At 38.8% G+C, this 19837-nt stretch overlaps 1 protein-coding gene across 3 annotated transcripts in view; it reads right to left on the minus strand.

The window, feature by feature from the left end:
* LOC119641158 (muscle M-line assembly protein unc-89) overlaps window positions 1–19837 on the minus strand; it is an 83667-nt gene that overhangs the window by 41368 nt on the left and 22462 nt on the right. The window contains exons 7-14 of one of the 3 annotated variants that reach the window (XM_038039670.1): window positions 10631–19816; window positions 7848–9611; window positions 7004–7777; window positions 6008–6760; window positions 4278–5867; window positions 1051–1761; window positions 815–987; window positions 306–393 (exon numbers count right to left, since the gene is read on the minus strand). In XM_038039670.1, coding sequence (XP_037895598.1) covers window positions 306–393; window positions 815–987; window positions 1051–1761; window positions 4278–5867; window positions 6008–6760; window positions 7004–7777; window positions 7848–9611; window positions 10631–19816 — 15039 coding nt within the window. Of the gene's footprint in view, window positions 1–305; window positions 394–567; window positions 632–814; window positions 988–1050; window positions 1762–4277; window positions 5868–6007; window positions 6761–7003; window positions 7778–7847; window positions 9675–10630; window positions 19817–19837 lie in introns of those variants that run through there. The other 2 variants (XM_038039668.1, XM_038039669.1) reach the window with 2 other exon arrangements.

Genomic DNA, 19837 nt, shown 5'->3' on the forward strand with positions numbered 1-19837 from the left:
GCGAAATATGCCAACTGAAAAATATGCATATCTTAGAGTATCACAAGACTGAGCCTACATATTGAAACCGCGATATATATATAATCATATGACTGCTTTTGTTTTTTGTAATGTCAAGGAAAGTAAAAAAAAAATGTTCATTTATCTGACAAAAAATGTATCTTTTTATTACACTAAGAATAAGTGGATTACACATGTTCACAATCCGATAATGTTTTACAACCAATTTCACATGCATATATTGACGTAGCAAACCCTATATATATGTATCTACAAACATATATTTGTATATGTGGAGCACTTACCTTTAAAATAGGAAACATCGGGAAAACTTTCAAGAGGTTGACCCCAACGTGGTAATGTTGGCGTTTCGGAACGTGCTCTGGGTCGCACCTACGTAAGTATATTATACATATATGTACATATATATGTATATGTGTATAAGTGTGCATATAAAGAAAAAATAAGTGTTTGTGTTATATAAATGATTAAATAATATTAAGTTATTACAACTAAGAAAAGAATTAATTAAATGAAAATTTCGCAAACTATAAATTTCTTGTTGAACAGCATTCGCAAGCAATTGATTTAAAAAAGAAAAAGTTTAATCTTTCTTTTTCGGTGTTTTGACCTAGAAGCAAAGAAATACAGCAAAAAGAAGCCAAAGTAAAAAAGAAGTAAAGAGAAAGCAAATCAATATCTTTTTTCTTTTTGTTTTGAATATCAAACACTAAAGCCATAGAGAGGGGCAAAACTTTGAGACATCAAACATTTACATATATGTATGTATACACATGGATCATTCTGTACTTACTTCGATTGTCACAAATAGCCGATCGGTGCCATTATCGTTGCGTGCCACTACAAAGTAAGTGCCGGAGTCGCTAATCTGTGACTTTTGCACAGTAAACCTTGTATAGTCATCTGAAACTTCTTTGCTTACTCGATCGGACTTTGTTATATCTTTGGTACCTTTCAAGAAAGACACTGAAGAGAAAGTGAAAGTGTAAGGAGTAAGTTCATCTAAAAAAAAAAGTGACAAATATTTACGTTTGGGTTTCGGGTCTCCAGCAATGCGGAAGGAAATCGAGAAAGGATCGCCGACAGCAATTTTCATTTCGTTTTCTGGACGTGATAAGAACAAGGGTGGACGTTCCTCTTTGGTGGCACCTTGAGATATATCAACATGAGCATGCGATTCTATACGACCGAAAGCATTTTGAGCTTTACACGTGTAAGTGCCTTCACATTCCGGCGTGGCATCGATAATAGCAAGTGTATAAATCCCATGATCATGGAAGGTCTTAACATTTGGATGGCCAGATAATGCTTGACGATTAAGAAGCCATTGTACATCGATAGGTGATTGTGTTTGCATGAATTCCGCGCTAATAGCAATAGTACCACCCTTGTGTACTGTTTGATCACCCAAAGGACATACCAAATGCGGTTTGTTCGGGTCGCGATGGAAGAAACCATGCGTTTTTTGCAAAGTGAAACGTTCACGTCCAACAAATTCCACATGATGCGTTAACTTATTTTCACCTGCTTCATTACGTGCCACGCAGGCATATAAACCCGAATCCTTTTCGGTCGGATTGTGTACAATTATTTTCGTATAACCATCGTCTTCATTAACTTGAGTGTATTTTTCACCCGGTATTATGTAATCCGTACCCTTCATCCATTGTATTTCTGGACGGGGTTTGCCACGTACACGACAATCCAATACTAATTCGTTATCGTTAAGAGAATAATTATCTGATGGAACAATGTAATCATTTATGAGAAATAATTTTTTTTTTTTTGAGAATATTTTTGAAATTCAAAAGATAACAAAAATGAACATTGGACTCAGAACAATTTGTAGATAAATTAACTGAAATATAACATGAAATTGCTAAAAATACAACAAATAAAATAGTACGTTGGATGACTCCCATCAACGTAGAATTTGTCATGACATCTTTAAAGAGTTTGAAAAATGTTTGGAAAATGTTTACATTTTCTAGTAAACCGCGACGTTGCTAAATGTATTATTATAGGTAAGGAAAAAACACTATATAGTGGCACACGGTCCGCACGATAAGTCGAATACCGTACCGTACCTCCACGATCCACCGTCAAATAACGTACCATATCGTACCACCTCGCTTAACACAGTTATTCATATAACAACTTTTCAAAATAATGTCTTATATGGCAAGTGGTCCAAAAAGTGTTGCGATCCGAACAGTTTTCAATAGCTTTTCTCCATGGGTCATGACATGTCAGTGTAACAAATTTCGTCGCAATATCTCAAAAATTACGACCTTTCGGTTGATCACAAGAAACACCGAATTTTTGGTCCGTTCCGAAAGTGATTCTGCATAGACCGGTACGTCAGAAGGTCGGTTTATCTCTTGTCACTGTTCCCAAAGGCGAAATTCACAGCTATTTGTAGTAACTAACGATATTAAAAAATTGCTTTCATAACGAGCTTTAAAAGCAATGAAGCTGATAGGGCGATTTAAGAATTAATAATAAACAGCTTATACCTATACAAAAACAACTGACGTTATGATCATGGTAAGGGAGAACCTATACAAAATTCGTTATAAAATAGTTTCTATTAAGTCAAATACCTCTGATTGATTGTACAAACACAGAAGGTTTTAAGGCGTCGACATACGGTTTGTAAATGCGTATGTAAGCCTGTGTACTCATCTCTCCGTAGTCGTTGGTAGCTCGACAAACGTACTGTCCACTGTCGCTTTCTTCCGTTGTAAAGATTTCCAATATTACTTCGCCTTTAACGGTAAAGCATGTCTGAAAACGTTTATCTTCAGATAACAACGGTTTCATATCTTTGAGCCATTCAACTTTAGTATTATCATCGCATAAGAGATTGCAACTTAAACGCAAATTCGAACCTTCTATTACGTTACGATCATGTAACAAGGTATTGAACAATGGTTTTCGTTTCGACTTTATTAGGTGATTCAATAGCGATTTCTTAGACGCCGCAGTAATCATTTCTTTAGCCGGCTTAAAATCTGACATTAAGCCGCTTTCCACCATTTCAGTACTCGAAGACATTAAAGATTTCAGTTCGCTTATTCGAACATCTTTAGTAATAGATTCAATGCTTTCATTTGTTTCAACATAACACGAAAAACTGCCACAATCAGTATGTATAGGATTACGTATGATGAGTTTCGATACACCTCCCGCTTCTTCAACAATACGATAACGATTATTTAATATACTATGATCATCGCGAAGCCATGTTACATTTTGACGACCATGCACGTGACACGCTAAATACAACTCACCACGTTCTCCATCATAATGAACTTTAAAAAATAATTACGATTGAAAATAAAGTTAGAAATTCGAACATTAGTCTCTTACTCGTCATCGGTTGGGAAAAGCTCGCTGGCAAAAAACCGGATGTACTGTCATAAACATGCAGTTGACATTGACACTCTACCGTATTGCGTGAGTTGCGTATCATGCATTTATACTGCCCAGAGTCATCGGTGCGTGCCTCGTAAATTTCTAAACTTAAGTTATTGTTTATGTTGTAAATTTTATGACGCCCGTCTTTGAGTATACGCTCTTCATCGCGTAACCAATAGACATCCTCTATGAAGCCACTAATAGAGCACATTAATTGAGCTTTGCAGCCAGCTGCTATTTTCATGGATTTCATAGGCGTCTGAAGTCTTAATTTAAATTGAGCATCTTTAGCTTGATCTTTCAGTGCTAGTATATGATTCATGTTAGACTGACTTTGCTCCGCATTCGTTGCTAGTAATTTTTCGGTTTTAGCGCTTGGCAAAGTTTTCTCTTTCAATCTATAATCCGAAATATCTATAAATTTGCTTATCTTCATTTGACCGCTTTCACTTTCGGCATAGCAAGTATAAAGGCCAGTATCCGAATCTGTAGGATTTCTGATCATCAACTGTTGCATGTCATCTTCCATTTCAACGTATGTATACTTATTTGAATCTTGCAGAAGCAAAGTACTATCCTTTTGCCAACAAATCTTTGGTTTCGGTCTTCCCGTAACCTTGCATTCAATTGTTAATAGATGCTGATCACTATTAAAGACATCTGTAATTCAAACATGGGGAAACGTACACGTGGACATTGAAATAACACATATGTAATCCTATGAATGAAGTTTTTGATGGTCATATCTTAATATTATTATGAATGAACCAATACATACCGTAACATATAGAAGACAGGCCAAAAGAACACATGACAAGTTGAAAGATTGCACTTACCTTTAATGCCCACCGTGAATACGGGTGCAACTAATTCTTCTTTACCAGTACTATAAACGAACAAGTTGCACGTGCTGACAACTTCATTTTCAGGACCTTTTACTTTAACCAAATATTCGCCACTGTCTTCTTCAGTTACCTTAACTAACTGCAGCCAAGCAATTCCATCTTGCAGATTCATTTTGCTCTTCGGTCCGAAAGCGATGGGATTTTCGCCGTGGAACCAACGGGCGGTTGGTTCCGGGCCATCAATATTCACCACCCATTTAACATTACTGCCTTCTTTAACAGTGCGATTGGATAGGAAGTTTCTTAAATATACACGTTTCTTCATATCAGGAGGTGGTAGTACCTCACGCCTTCGTCCACCTCCCTCCTCTTCGTCATCTTTCTTCTTTTTAGCTTTTTTCTTCTCTTTCTCTTCCTCGTCAGTTTCTTCAGCGGACGACTTGTACCCAACTACTCCTTCTTTCCGTGGTGACGGCGCCCTCACACGTCTTGCTTCTACAGTCACTTTGTGTGTGATTTCTGCTTTACCAGCTCGATTTTCTGCTTGACATACGTACTTGCCGCTATCTGCTTGGACAGGCTCCGATACAACTAATTCGCATTTTCCATCATTGTGGTCGATCTGTTGATATTTATCGCTTTGTTCGATTTTAACGCCGTCTTTCACCCAGGTGACAGTAGCAGTCGGAGAACCACGGACGTGGCACTCTAATTGTAATTCGTTTATTTTCGGGTGATACGTCTCCTTAATGTTCCGCGTAAACGTTGGCGGAACATCGGCGCTACCAGGGTCAGCATATACCTTGAGGCGGCAGAAGGTTGAAGCCTCTCCAGTCTCATCACGTGCCCAACATTTATATTCGCCGCTATCCTCTTCGGTGGCGCTCGTTATCTCTAAAGTACACAAGCCTTCTACGTAGCGACCTCGGATTTTAGCACTGTTTTGTATTTGCTCCTCATTCTTGAACCATTTGACTTGAGGTTCTTTAGCTGCCAAGAAGCAAGATATTTTAACTTTTGAACCTTCTGCCACTACACGATCTTTCACAGTCGTCGGGAAATGAATACCGATAACCTTCTCCCGTTTTTTTAGCGTATCGGACGTTGGGGTATCTGCAGTGGGGAGAGCCACTTCCTCCTCTTCGTCTTTCTTAGCTCGGGCTTTACCCTTGCTTTTACCTTTACCTTTACCTTCCTCTCCTTCGGATTCGCTTACTTCTGGATGCTTTTGCTCCTTCGGTAACTCCAGCTCCGCCAGTTTTGCTTTCAATAAATTCTTATCAGCATGGAATACACCATGTATATTATCAGCGATGTGATGATCTTTCCCGGCGAACGTCACTAAATGTGTGATTTCAGCCTTTCCAGCGCTACTCTCAGCTTTTACTGTATATTTTCCAGAGTCCTTATTCGAGGGATAGTCAATAACCAATTCACAAGTGCCATCCGAATGGTTAAAGATATGAAATCTTTCGCTTTTTTCGATTTCAACACTGTCCTTAAACCATTGAACTTTAGGCGCCGGTTGCCCACGTACACCTGTCTCCAAAATGAGCTCATTGGTATTCAAATGATATGTATCTAGAGATATGTTAATTTAATTAATAAAGTATAGCACATTGCATAAGATTTTATTTTGTTAGGTCATACTATGTTACACAATCGCGTAACTAAAAATAAAATATCATATTTAATTGTATATACAGGGAGTGATTGCTTACCTCGAAGAGGTCTTGTAAATACGGGCTCCACTTCCGCACTGACATTTGTGGAATAGACCAACAGCTTGGCCGATGTAGATATCTTGCAGAACTCATTTTGTGCAACAAGAGTGTATAGGCCAGAGTCCTCTGGCAATGCCTTGACAAATTCAAGCGATGCCAAACAATCTCTGCTCATATTACGTATACGCGGTCCATATGTGACATTTTGATCATCTTTCATCCATTTCATCGCAGGATTCGGGCCCATCACAACTGCTTGCAATTTAACTTTAGAACCCTCGGTAACATAGCGATTCGACACGATGGCGTTAAAATAAAGTTGTTGTTTCGGATTGACTTCCGGCATTTTGCTGCGTCGTTCATAAGCGACCGCCTCGCCTTCATCCTCTTTTTTTTTGCCCTTCGGCACTTTCGACGGCCTTTCACCTTTGCTTTTGCTATCGCTTGAATCACTCATTATTGCCGATTGAGTGCTAGAACGCCTTGATGTTTGCACTACATCGACTACAACAGAATGTTGTGCTTCTTGTGTCCCCAATTTGTTTTGAGCGACACAAATGTAAGTACCGTTGTCACTAGGTGTGGGCTTATTAATGATCAACTCACATATACCGTCCAAATGTTCAATTTGTACAATACGACCATCAAGCACGACTGGTACACGATCTTTTAACCAAGTAATGCTCGGTCGTGGATTGCCGCGTACTTTTGTATCAAGTACCAAATCGTTTTGGGACGAATGATAAACATCTGAGAATGAAGTAAATTCAATTGTCAATTGCCATTTAATTACGGACAAAATATCAAAGAAACACACATGTACACAAATTCTATTTTTGAACCGTCAATAATGAAAATACAAGCACAGAAGAAACGCATCAGTAGAACATTTACGTGACCACTTTTAAAGTTTTTCTATAGAAAATAATGTAGACGTAACAAGCACATAGGACAACGACATGATACCTCGCACTCTTCACCAATCAATCGTACCTCTAAGTGGTAGTGCGAAAATAGGTTCACTCTCATCGCCTTCAGCTTGCGCAGCGTATACCTTGAAATAGCAAGATGTTTCAATTTCACTGTAATCATTTTTGGCAATGCACTTATAAACGCCCGACGAATCCGCAGTGACATTTCTTAGTTCGAGTATTGGCTTTCCTTCCTCTGAGAAATTTTTCACATTTTCGCTGAACTTAACTGCATTGTCATCTTTCATCCACCGACATGTTGGATTTGGACCGATCACATTGCAAATAAACTTAACAGTGCTTCCTTCCAACGACATGCGATCGCGCAGCTGTGTCGCAAATTTGAGTTTCTGCTTAGGCGATACTAAAGGCTCTGGCGAGCTACGAGCTGCACGTGGGGCTACTTCGACCACTGCGCGCTTTTTATCCGATGCTTCTTTGGATTTCATGGCTTCCTCCATAGCTTTTTTGGCGGTTTTCTCCTTATCTTGCTGCAGACGGTCCCGAGCATGGAATATACCGTGAACATGATAGTTCAAATTTTTCGCCACCTCAATAGTGTGTCGCATTTGGGCCTCTCCGCATGAGTTAATAGCCTTGCAAGTGTAAGTACCGCTGTCACGGTTATTAGGTTTATAAATGAGCAGTTTATATACGCCATGAGCCTCCTCCAGTCTCGTAAATTTAAAATTAGGCTTCACTTCAAAGGAACCCCTCCACCATGTAACCACCGGTCGTGGTACACCATGGATATGCATTTCAATAGTTAGTTCGTCGTCACGTAAGTGGTAATATTCTAATTAATTAAAGGAAGAAGTTTGCAATTACTAGTATAGCATACATTGGATAATTTTGTATACTTTTACCTTTAACTAGTTTAAAGGTGGGCGGTGCGGGCTCGTCTTTAAAAACTTCGTAAATAGTTACGAAACAAGATGAGGTAACTTCGTCGTTCATATTTGCAATGACACAGGAATACTCCCCAGAATCTAATATCGTAGTATTTATCACCTCTAATATTATAATGTTATTGTTGTTGATAATGCGATGAGTGGCGTCACGTTCTAATTGGCGCCCATCCTTGAACCATTTCACCGATAATTCCGGTCCACCTATGGCACATGTCAAACGCACTTTTTGACCCGCTTCCACAGTGCGATCAGATAGAAACACAACAAAATGGGGTAAGCGTAGTTGTTCACGTCTTCTTTGCCATTCTTCGTCGCGTTGTTTTTCACTTTTTCGTATGGCTAGACTGTATTTACGCAATTGTTGCATGAATTCCTCGCCTTCCTCTTCAGCGATTTGTTGCCAACGCTCTTCATCATAAGGATCTGGTCTTGTGAAGCCTTCCGATTCGTCACTACCACGTCGAGCATCGCCTGGCAAATCTCCAACCTCATCAGCTTCTTCGGCTTCTTCGTCTTCATAACGTGATGAATCGTATCTCGATTCACCACCGTCTTCTTCATACCGGGAACTGGCATATTCACCCTCAGCATCACTATCACCCTCTTCGCCACCTTCTTCTTCGTCGTCTTCGGCTAATTCCGCCTCCTGCTGTGCGCGCAGCTCTTCTTCTAGTGCCCTTTGTTCAGCTTCTAAACGTTCTTGCTCCTCTTTTTCGGCTTTAAGACGCTTCTGTCTTTCCTCGAAAGTCTCGCTTTTAGGTTTCGATGTTTGTTTAGCTGCGTCTTCAGCAGCTTTTGCCGCAGCTTTAGCTTGTTCTTCCATTTGCAGAACAAGCTTGCTTTTCTTTGGGGGTGGTTTCGCAGTTGCCTTCTGATCCTGACTTTGCTTGTCTTTGTCTTCAAACATTTTTTTGCTTGCCTTTTGACCACCTCCTATTTCCAGTTTCAAGGTCAGCTTTGGGCTGGGAGACTTTTCCTTCTTCTCCTTTTTCTTTGCACCACCCTTCTTTTTTCCCTTTTTGCTTGGTTCGTCGAATTCGTCGAAATCAGCGCTTTCTTCGCGATCTTCAGATCTCTCACGACTACCTTCATCACCCCCCTCGCCAGTTTCGCCTTCTCCGCCTCCCCCAGGACTTTGCTCTTTATCGGCAGATTTACGTCCAACACGTCCCTTTTTGCCTTTACCCTTTTTCTTAGGCTTTACTTCTTCTTTTACTTCTTCTTCCTCTTCGTATTCTTCGTATTCTTCCACCACGTAGATAACTTCAACATTAGACACGTCCATAACGGCCGCACGATCAATAACTGACATATCAGAAGTTATGTAACGCACGGGCTTTTGCGTTTCTTCAGGTTCAGATATATCCATAATTAAAGCGCGATCAAAAACTGCCTTATTGCAAGTAATCTGGGTCAATATGTCGCGACCCAGCTCGAAAGGAGTTTTCTCCTTTTCTTCGCGTTTCAAAAACGGTGTGATACTCCGCCATGTTGAAGGAGTAGCACTACGCCTTATCATATAAAGACTAAAAGGAGTTTGGCTACGACCGTGTATTGGAGTAGCGCTGCGTCCGCGCAAAGGCGTGGGAGATTTTAATTTTCTGCGTTTTTGAGTAGGCACCTGCAGGGTATCCTGAGGCGGAACAGATTCCCGATCCTCCGAAGGAGCATCAGCTGCTGTCGTTTCACCCTCTGTTTCACCCATAGTAAAAAATTTCTCTTTAAAAAAAAATCACGAGGTCACTTTATAATTATCTTTTTTTTTTCTAATTCGTAAAATGTCGATATTAAATTTTATAATTTCACACTCTTCCCGTTTTCGATTTTATTTACTATTTATTATTTAGGCTGTAACAGTTCGTATATGCCAGCGATATAAAGGACGTGATCGGTCCGCTCGCCGCCACGTAAATATTTCGACTGCTCTGTACGAACTTAAGCAACCGCCCGTTTCGAAAGAAAATTTCAAATGATTTGTAAAACGGATTTGATCTACTTGTGCTTTTTGCCAAAAAAAAAAAAAATTAAAAAAAAAATAAAATAGAATAAAATAAAATCTATAATTAATTTATTGTCACGGACTCGGCAGTAATTTTAATTACATAAAAATAAAATAAATAAACAAGATAACGAGCAAACACACGATTTGAACTCATCAACTAAACTCACCTTTTATTTTGATTAATTAAATAAAATAAAAATAAAGACGAAGAAATAAAAAGAAATCGTAACCAAACGCAGTCAACATACCACCAATTGCTGATTACGGATAAAAATTAAATAAAAATAAAAAGCATTTTCGTGGCGATAATTTGTCACAAGAAATTGCCTTGGCCTTAAATCTTGGAATAGCCATTTTGCATAAAAGTAGATTCAATTTCATCAGCATTACAAAAGCAAATAAGTCTTTACCTACCTGATCTGTGGACTAAAGTGTAAACCTTTTAGCGATACACTAATTAAATCTTTGGAAACTTTTAAGAGGAAATGTTAGGATTAGCCATTAAGACGCTTAAAATAATTTTGAATGTGCTGTTAATGCACTTATTCCTAAAAATAAGTGGTAAAGCGTAAGGAAATAAAATGCGAACAGCAAAATACTCTACACCCCCCACACATTAAATAAAGTAAATACTCTTTCACCTAGCAGCACATTATTTTCAATTATATATGGGCTACTTAATGATATAAAATTGTAAATCAATGAGATCAACAAAACATGAAGCAAGTGTACATACCTCTTATATTACGAGTGAAAATTGGCGGTGTGCCAAATTTGTTGGTAGGTACATCATATATTGTCACGAGGCAACTTGTTTCAACTTCACCGTTCCGATTGTTGGCCACACACCTGTATACTGCTGCATCATTACAATCAGCTGATTTAATTTCAAGACACGACAAACCGTCCATAAATAAAATTTTGTATTTCGAATTATTTTCGAGCCGCTTGTTCTCCTTGAACCAGAGAATTTGCAAATCATTGCCTAAAATGCTGCAAGTCAACTTTATGTCGCTTCCAACCGACGAATTACGATTTGTAAGTTTCACGTCAACTCTCGGTGGTCTCTTGGCATTACGCATTTCTTTGTTTTCCTTGTACTTATTCCCTTTAACTTTTTCCAACTGCTTCTCTTCGATATTTTCTTCTTCCACTTGACGGACTTTAGCCTCTGAATTGATTGCTTCAACCCTCGTATGCTCAACCTTCTTAGCTTCCACACTGACTCCCTCTTCCTTATTCTTCTCAGGTACGATTTCAAATACTTCCGCTTTCAATTTCATCTCTTTGAGGTTTTCCAGCTCGAATGTCTTTACAGTGGATTCGCTCATTTTTCCTTCAACCTTATCTGCTTTAATTTCGCTGTTCAGTTCTTTTGCTTTTATTTCTTTTTTATCAACTTCTTTCACCACAACTTCAGACTGCTTCTCCTCGATTTTCTCCGCTTTCACCTCAGTGGCTTTACCCTTCACTTCGGTTGCCTCAACCGCCATATGTCTAACTTTCTTAATGTCAACACTAACTTCTTGTTTCTCAATCTTTTCAGGCGTGACTTCGGATACCTCCGCTTTCAATTTCATCTCTTCGATCTTCTTCTGCGCGATTGTCTTTACAGTGGAATCGATCACTTTCTTTTCAACTTTTTCTGCTGTAATTTCGCTCACTTCCGCTTTCAGTTCTTTTGCTTCTGTTTCTTTTATATCAATTTTTTTCATTATAGTTTCAGGCTGCGTCGCTTCGATTTTCTCCACTTTCAACTCAGAAACTTTAGCCATCGATTTTGTTGCCTCAACTTCCATATACTCAAGTTTCTTAGCGTCAACACTTACTTCTTGTTTCTCAATCTTTTCAGGCGTGACTTCAGATACCTCCGCTTTCAATTTCATCTCTTCAATCTTCTTCTGCCCGGTTGTCTTTACAGCGGAATTGATCACTTTCTTTTCAACTTTTTCTGCTGTAATTTCGCTCACTTCCGCTTTCAGTTCTTTTGCTTCTGTTTCTTTTTTATCAAATTTTTTCATCACGGCTTCAGACTGCTTTTCTACGATTTTCTCCACTCTCACCTCAGAAACTTTAGCCATCGATTTGGTTGCCTCAACTTCCATAAGCTCAAGTGTCTTAGTGTCAACACTTACTTCTTGTTTCTCAATCTTTTCAGGCGTGACTTCAGATACCTCCGCTTTCAATTTCGTCTCTTCGATCTTCTTCTGCTCGGTTGTCTTTACAGCGGAATCGATCACTTTCTTTTCAACTTTTTCTGCTGTAATTTCGCTCACTTCCGCTTTCAGTTCTTTTGCTTCTGTTTCTTTTTTATCAAATTTTTTCATCACGGCTTCAGACTGCTTTTCTTCGATTTTCTCCACTCTCACCTCAGAAACTTTAGCCATCGATTTTGTTGCCTCAACTTCCATATACTCAAGTTTCTTAGTGTCAACACTTACTTCTTGTTTCTCAATCTTTTCAGGCGTGACTTCAGATACCTCCGCTTTCAATTTCATCTCTTCGATCTTCTTCTGCTCGGTTGTCTTTACAGCGGAATCGATCACTTTCTTTTCAACTTTTTCTGCTGTAATTTCGCTGACTTCCGCTTTCAGCTCTTTTGCTTCTGTTTCTTTTATATCAATTTTTTTCATTATAGCTTCAGACTGCTTCTCTTCGAGTTTCTCTGCTTTCACTCCAGAGACTTTAGCCATCGATTTGGTTGCCTCAACCTCCTCAATTTCAACACTGACTTCTTCTTCCTTAATCTTTTCAGGAGTGAATACAGGCACATCCGCTTTCAATTTCATCTCTTCGATTTTTTTCTGCTCGATTGTCTTTACAGTAGAATCCATCATTTTCTCTTCAACTCTTCCTGCTTTAATTTCGCTGATCTCCGCTTTCAGATCTTTTGCTTCTATTTCTTTTTTATCAACTTCTTTCACCACAGCTTCAGACTGCTTCTCTTCGATTTTCTCCGCTTTCACCTCAGAAACTTTACCCTTAATTTTCGTTGCCTCAACCGCCATATGCTCAAGTTTTTTAGCGTCAACACTTACTTCTTGTTTCTCAATCTTTTCAGCCGTGACTTCGGATACCTCTGCTTTCAGTTGCATCTCTTCGATCTTTTTCTTCTCGATTGTCTTTACAGTGGAATCGATCACTTTTTTTTCAACTTTTTCTGCTTTAATTTCGCTGACTTCTGGTCTCAGTGGCTTTGCTACTGTTTCTTTTTTATCAATTTTTTTTATCATGGCTTCAGACTGCTTTTCTTCGATTTCCCTTGCTTTCAAGTCGGGAGCCGCAGCCTTTGATTTCGTTTCAGCAGCTTCAGGTATTTGTCTAATTGAGGCAGAATCTGCAAGCTTTACCTTGACTTTCTCTACAGTCACTTTTAGCTCAGCACATAAATGAAGAATATCCTCAAATACCTTCGCGGTTTTGATACCCGCTTTTGATTTTTCATTTTCATCGTACTGACGTAAAGCCAAAGCCTTAACAATTTCGATAGCAGGAGTTAAATCATCGTCGGATATTTCTAACAAATCGTCAAATGTACAGAAAATCTCCATTAAATATTTTTGCAATTCAACTATTTTCTGTGATGAATTTTCTATGTCTCTATAAGGTTTTAAACGATCGGAAATCTCTGCTAGGCTGAGCAATTTTTCGTGCACGGAGCATAGTTTTGATTGGCATGGTTCGTTGGCTAAGGCTTTAATATCGGCTTGTAATGATTCGATGTTTTCCTTTATAACTAAACAATACCGAGCATTTATTAACTCCAATAAATTTGGATTACATTCCAGCAATGAATCAATTAAATTTTCCAAATGCTTATTAACACTTGAATCGTAGGTATGGACGATGTGTTCTCTTATACGGAAAATACTTTCAGTTCTGCGATTATCATCTTTAGAGCTAAGAGCTTCTTGCATATCAGCTTCCAAAGTTTGCAAGTGTTTATCTTCCTTTAAAGCTTTAAAAATAAAATTAACACATTCTTCCACAATAGGAATCTTAATAAATTCGACGGTGTCCTGTCTTTCTGCCTCTGGAAGCGGTTGGCGTTTAGTTTCGGAAATCTCTTCAGCCACCTCGGCTGTAAATACCGCCTTGTCTTTTGGAAGTTCTACCAATTCCTGACTTAATATCTTCATATTCTCTTGAAGATTATCCAGTAATTTTCCTATGGCTTCAATTGACTCCAGCTCCTCTGCCAGCCAAATCATCTGAGAACGTTCAACGCGTGGTATGATGTCACATTCTACAGTTTTTAGAGCTGCTTCTAATTGTTGGACGTCCTCGTAATGCTTTTCTAGAAAGATGTGCACCAACGGATTATTTTCAGTGAGCCCTTGTTCTAAAGCCATTAAGAATGATTTAGTTGCTGATGTCTCCTGTATTAAATAATTTTTGCGATTATTGTTCTCAAGACTGCAAGAGACTTCTTTAAGATCCGTGGCAAAATAGTCCAACTCTTGTAATAATTCAATCACCCTTATATTTCCATCATTCTTCTCTAGGAAATCCTTAATAGAATTCAGGTTATTTGCCAAATTTAGTAAAGCAGGTTTTAAATCTTGACAAAATTCAATTAGACAGTCACCATTGTTAATGATTTGAACAATTCTAACTAACTGCATTTGAATTTTCTGAAAAAGCGGCGATGATTTTTCGATATCCACTTCGTTATGATCATTGAGCAAAGTCAAAGAGTCGAGCAGATTTCTTATTGGTTCGGCTAACAATAACAAGCTTTCATATTCGCTTCGATGAATGACAGTAATAAATTCGGAACAGCTTAATGCAATTTTCTCCTTCATTTCTAAAGCCAACTGTTTTTCGAGATTTGGTATAACTTGTAAAAGATCTTCAAATATTTTCTCAATATCTTCCACGGCAACTTCGACATCTGCTTCGTATGTATGTACTAAACATTCCTTTAACTTAAACATAGTTTTCGCTAAACAATTTCGTAATTGAATAAATTCAACAGATTCCGTCTCCTTTTGTTTACTCAGAGTTTGTAAATCGGTTAGAAGCCGTTCTGTAATTAAATTCAATTCATAAACCTCTGCAGTCTGTATAGCTGCGGTCTTCAATAAAGCTTTGCTTAAAAGCTGAATGCTTTCTGTCACACACTTACGCATATCGAATATTTCGATTTGAGGCATTTCTTTTATTATCAACTTTTCGTCAATACTTCGTACGATTTGAGGTTCGGCATATGTTTTTAATATTGAGAGATTTTCCGATGATAATTCTTCAAATTGTTCCAAGAAATCTGCATTCATAGTTTCACAATATTTCAAAAGATTAAATAGGACCGGAGATTTTTGGGCAATAACTTTGAATTCCGGACATTCCTCTAAAGTGCTCAAAGCAAGCTCTTCTTTTACTTGAACTATTGACCCTTTCAAGCATAAAAGCGGCTTTGCCCAAGCTCTCAAATCTTGTTGCTTTTGCTCTGGCAGAGCCACTATTTGTGATAAGCATGTATTGTCTTCCTGCATAATTAGTGCTTTCTCCAGCTCGCGTAAAGGCTGAACGAATTGTTTAAGATGCGTCAAACTTATCTGATTTGCAATTGATTCTAAAGTTTCTATGGCATGGTTTTCATGAACTGAGAGTACGAAGGGCTTTAAACTTTGCATCACACTAGCGCTAGTCATAGATATTTGAGTAAGCGTGCCTATGCTTGAAACTTGATCAAATTCTTGAGTGTAAAATACTTTGACAGCATGAACCAATTCTTGCAAAGGTTCTGCTATCGTTCGAAGTTCGTTTACTTCCAAGTCACTCGTATCAGTAACAATTCCCTGCTCCAGATGTTCATGTATCTGCAAAGCACAACTTTCTAAACTATATACCGCCTCGGCCATGGTACGTAAATCACTTCCCGTAGGCGAATACTCCATTACGTTCATTGAGAGAGTATTTTGCAAGCATTCCTTAAAATCATGAATTTTTTCAACAGCAGCTTTTACCTCTTGCATAGTTTCAGTTTGCACGCAGCCCAAGTCGAACTCGCTGCAATGAGCTAAAACTGTACCAATATCCTGCTTAAGCTGCCCTAGCAATTGTTCAGCTTGAACTCGTCTCTCCTCCAGGGTCGCAGTTTTCCAAGTCACAGAGTTTTCAACTGGTAAAGATTCCGCGTTTGATTTTAAAGCTGAAACGTCCTCCAACGTGGATAAATCGTCGATAGCATCTTCTCCGCATAGTTGAACTATATTTTCGACAATATTTAGCATATTATTAAAGGCTTCTGCCAACTGTAAAGTTTGCACTGTTGCCGTTTGGTCTTCGCTTTGATCTATGGCCAACTTAAGTTCTTGGAAATAATTACGTACTACGGAATTCAACAAGTTATTACACTGCGACTTATTTGTGGTTTCGCCTAACTGGAGCAGGCAAGCGTTTATTTTTTGTATACTATCGGCTGTTCTCCTTACAATGTTTTGCGCGAATACCTGACAATCAGGCATATTTCTCAATTCAACAATTATCTTTCCGCAAGGGGGTATTAAATCATTGAATGCAGCTCTCAGCTTATTATCAATAAACTCGAGTTTGCTTACTTCTCTTATAATTTTCGTCAACTTTTGCAATTGTTTACTGTACTTTTCCTGAACAAAACGCCATTCCATGGTTTCTTGCAGCTGGTCGGCATCAGATTCTTGTCTCTCTGACTCAATTTCTTTTTGCTGCATCCTAAATTCATATTCATCAATGTCGATTTCGATCGTCTTGAGAAGTTGTTGAACATCATGTAAAATACCTAATAAATCGTCTCGAGCGTTAACGGGGAGTATGCAAAGAATGTCTTTACTTTGCTTAATTTTGGCATCCAAACTTCGAAGAGGGTCCACTAAATCACCCAACGAACCCGTTATGGATTTTTGTTCAATTTGCCGCATACAATAATTTAATTCATCGATGGGTCTTTTTATGTTTCCTAACAATATAATGTGAAACTTATTGACACCTTGAGTGACAATCTGCTCTATAAGGGTGGAAATATGCTCTTTAAGCGTTAATAACTTAACTGGAATTTGTTGTGGTATTTTGCAGGGTATCTGCTCAATATTAGACTCCAAGTGGAGAACAGCTTGAGCCAAGGATTGTAAGAGTTTGTTTACCTCTTCTGAATCCAAAGCCAAGTCTTCTGTTACCTGACCTCCGGTTAGTACATCTTGACTTAACTGAGCTAAGCCGTTTTGTATTTCTTGCAAAGGCGGTACCATGGATTCCACTGTATTAACTGTCAACTTTCCGCCCTCAACATCGTTGGAAGGCTGAGCATTTATCACTTCTAAGCCTTTTTTCAACTCAAATAACGGTGGAGTTACAATATCCAAAATAGCTAAATTAATTTTTTGTTCAGTACCAGTTAAGGTTTCCGCTCGCTGCTCAATCACCTGCAAAACTTGCTGCAAATGCTGGAAAGGTTCTAGAAAATTATCCACAATCTTTTGATGTACTTTACAATAAATGCCGTCATCGGTTTCCTCCAAGGATAACTCATTCTCCACCTTTTCCAAGGCCTGTTGTATTTCCCACACAGGCTGGCATATTAATTTCACAGACTCAGCCTGTGGAGGTAAATCAACCTGTGGTACTTTTTCAAAAGGCAAAGGCTCTGGAAGTTCCTGCAGTTTAGCCACAGCTTCTGTAAAGTGTTTATTAGCTTCCAGTTCTTGAGCCTCTTGCAAGAGAGCCTGCGATTTTATGGTACCTTTAGTAATTTCAAGACCCTGCCGTATGTCGTCGGTTGTTAAAAGTAGATGCGATTTTAAACTGTCCCCTTCAAAAGAATTCGCTATCGTTTTCAGTTCGTCCAAAGTTTTAATTATATGATCCGCTAAGCTATCGATTATACACACACTAGTTCTTTGTATAAGAGTAGTGCCTCGCTCATCAATCTCAACACATTTCTCTACGACCTGCAGTCCTATATGCAAACATCGTATGTCCTCTTTCATCGTTTCAAACAATGATTCTATTGGAGTTTCGCCTGAATACACTTTCAATTTACTCTGTATTTGTTGCAAAGGCTCTCCGATGTTCTTGATAATAGCTATACTTTGATCAGCCGAGGAAGCTGTCATCATCATCACCGATTGCGAAATCACTTCTGCTTCCACGGCGCACATGTGAGCATCCAAAATTTTCAACATTTTAGCCAAAGGCAGCAAACGTCTAACATTATCTGCAATTTCCTGTTCATTAGTAATTACTTTTTTTGCCAGTTTATCAGGCAAAACCATAAGGCCGTCGCCAACAGCGCCCGAAATATCTATAAGTTTTGTTTCAGTTTCATTAGTTTTCGACGAATCGCTATCAGACTTTCTGCTTTTTTTCTTTAAAGGTTGCTCACCCACATCTTCTTTACCCAATTCCATTCGAGCGCTCGCAAAAGTTTGCAACTCCGAACTATCATCCGCCTCTTCGTCTTCGTGATTTTGATTCGGCGACATGGTTGCTTTCGACAAACTAAAGAACTCTTCAGTTTCAGTGGCCTTAGATTTCTTACGTTTTCTATCCGGAGTTGTTAATGAGAGCTCCTCTTCCATTTTTTCAAATGATTTTTTGGCATAATCCTCAGTTTCACGATCTAAGTTGTTCAATTCCTGAGCTGAAAAACCATGGACTGTTAATTCATTTATGGAAATATCAGACATGCCCGCTTCAGTACGTAAATCCTCTTCATGAGTAAAATATTCAGGAGATATGTCAATAACCGTAGCCTCCATTAGCAGCTTGCCAGATTGTGCAGTTTCTTTTACAAAACGCAATGGAGGTAATTCGACAATATTTTGTTCGGTTACGTGCTCCGACAATTGATCGGCGTACATCTCTACAATTTTCAAGGCTTCTTCTTCTGTCAAATCGGGGGTCTCATAAAGTGAGACAGAGACTTCTTTACCTTCTAATGAAAATGATACATCCCCACGTTCAGTAATTGTTATATCGCCGGCCGGAGTTTCATATAATTGGGAGGTGCGTTCTTCCTGTATAGTGGATAATGAAAAGTTACGCTGTAGTTCGTGCTGTTTTCCACAATCCTGTTTACTGTAATCATCTTCAAAGCCCAATAAAGAAGCAGAACTAGCCATCACACCCATGCAATTGCGAGCTTCACATGTGTAAGTGCCAAGGCAACAGGTACCATCTTGCCCCGAAATGATTTTGTGGATGTCACCTGGCTTTAACTCTACTCCATCCTTATACCACTTTAAAACAGGCTGAGGCACACCTATCACTTTGCATTCTAAGTTAACAGCACCTTCTTCAGTAAGCACGGCTCGTAAACATTCTAAAAATCTAGGCTTTTTATAATGACGAGGAACTTGCAATTTTAGAAAACAAGAGGTGACGGAAGTACCAAAATCATTGACCACAACGCATTTCCATTCGGCTTGGTCAACAATTTCCAAACAACGTACGTCCAAATGCCAATATTGTCTATCTCCGCGATAGTGATTATAACGTTCATTACTTTGTATTGGCAATTCATCTCGAAACCAAGTTAACAAAGGATCTGGTGTTGCCTCAATCTTAACCGTAAACTGAAACGCTTCATTAATTTTCGCCTCTTGACTTTTCAAGCCTAATAAAAATTTTGGTGGCTGATTTTTGTTGGCGAACACTAGACGTTCTTCTTCACTAAGCTGATTTTGTATATCCTCTATTGTCAAGACAGCCATACTGCTAGTTTCACCCATGCAATTTTTAGCTATACAGCAATACGTTCCAAGTGAATTTGTCCCAGTTAACTGATAGACATCACCAGGCTTCAGCTCTTGACCATCTTTAAACCATTTGAGAATCGGAGCAGGAAAACCGACAACTTTGCACTCAAAGGATACTAAACCTTCGTCCGTCAATACAGCACGTAAAGTTTCCATAAACCGTGGCTTACGGTAGTTTTTGGGAACTGAAATCAATATCTCACGGT

Source organism: Glossina fuscipes, unplaced genomic scaffold, assembly GCF_014805625.2.
Source record: "Glossina fuscipes isolate IAEA_lab_2018 unplaced genomic scaffold, Yale_Gfus_2 147, whole genome shotgun sequence".
In the NCBI taxonomy this organism is placed as follows: Eukaryota; Metazoa; Arthropoda; class Insecta; order Diptera; family Glossinidae; genus Glossina; species Glossina fuscipes.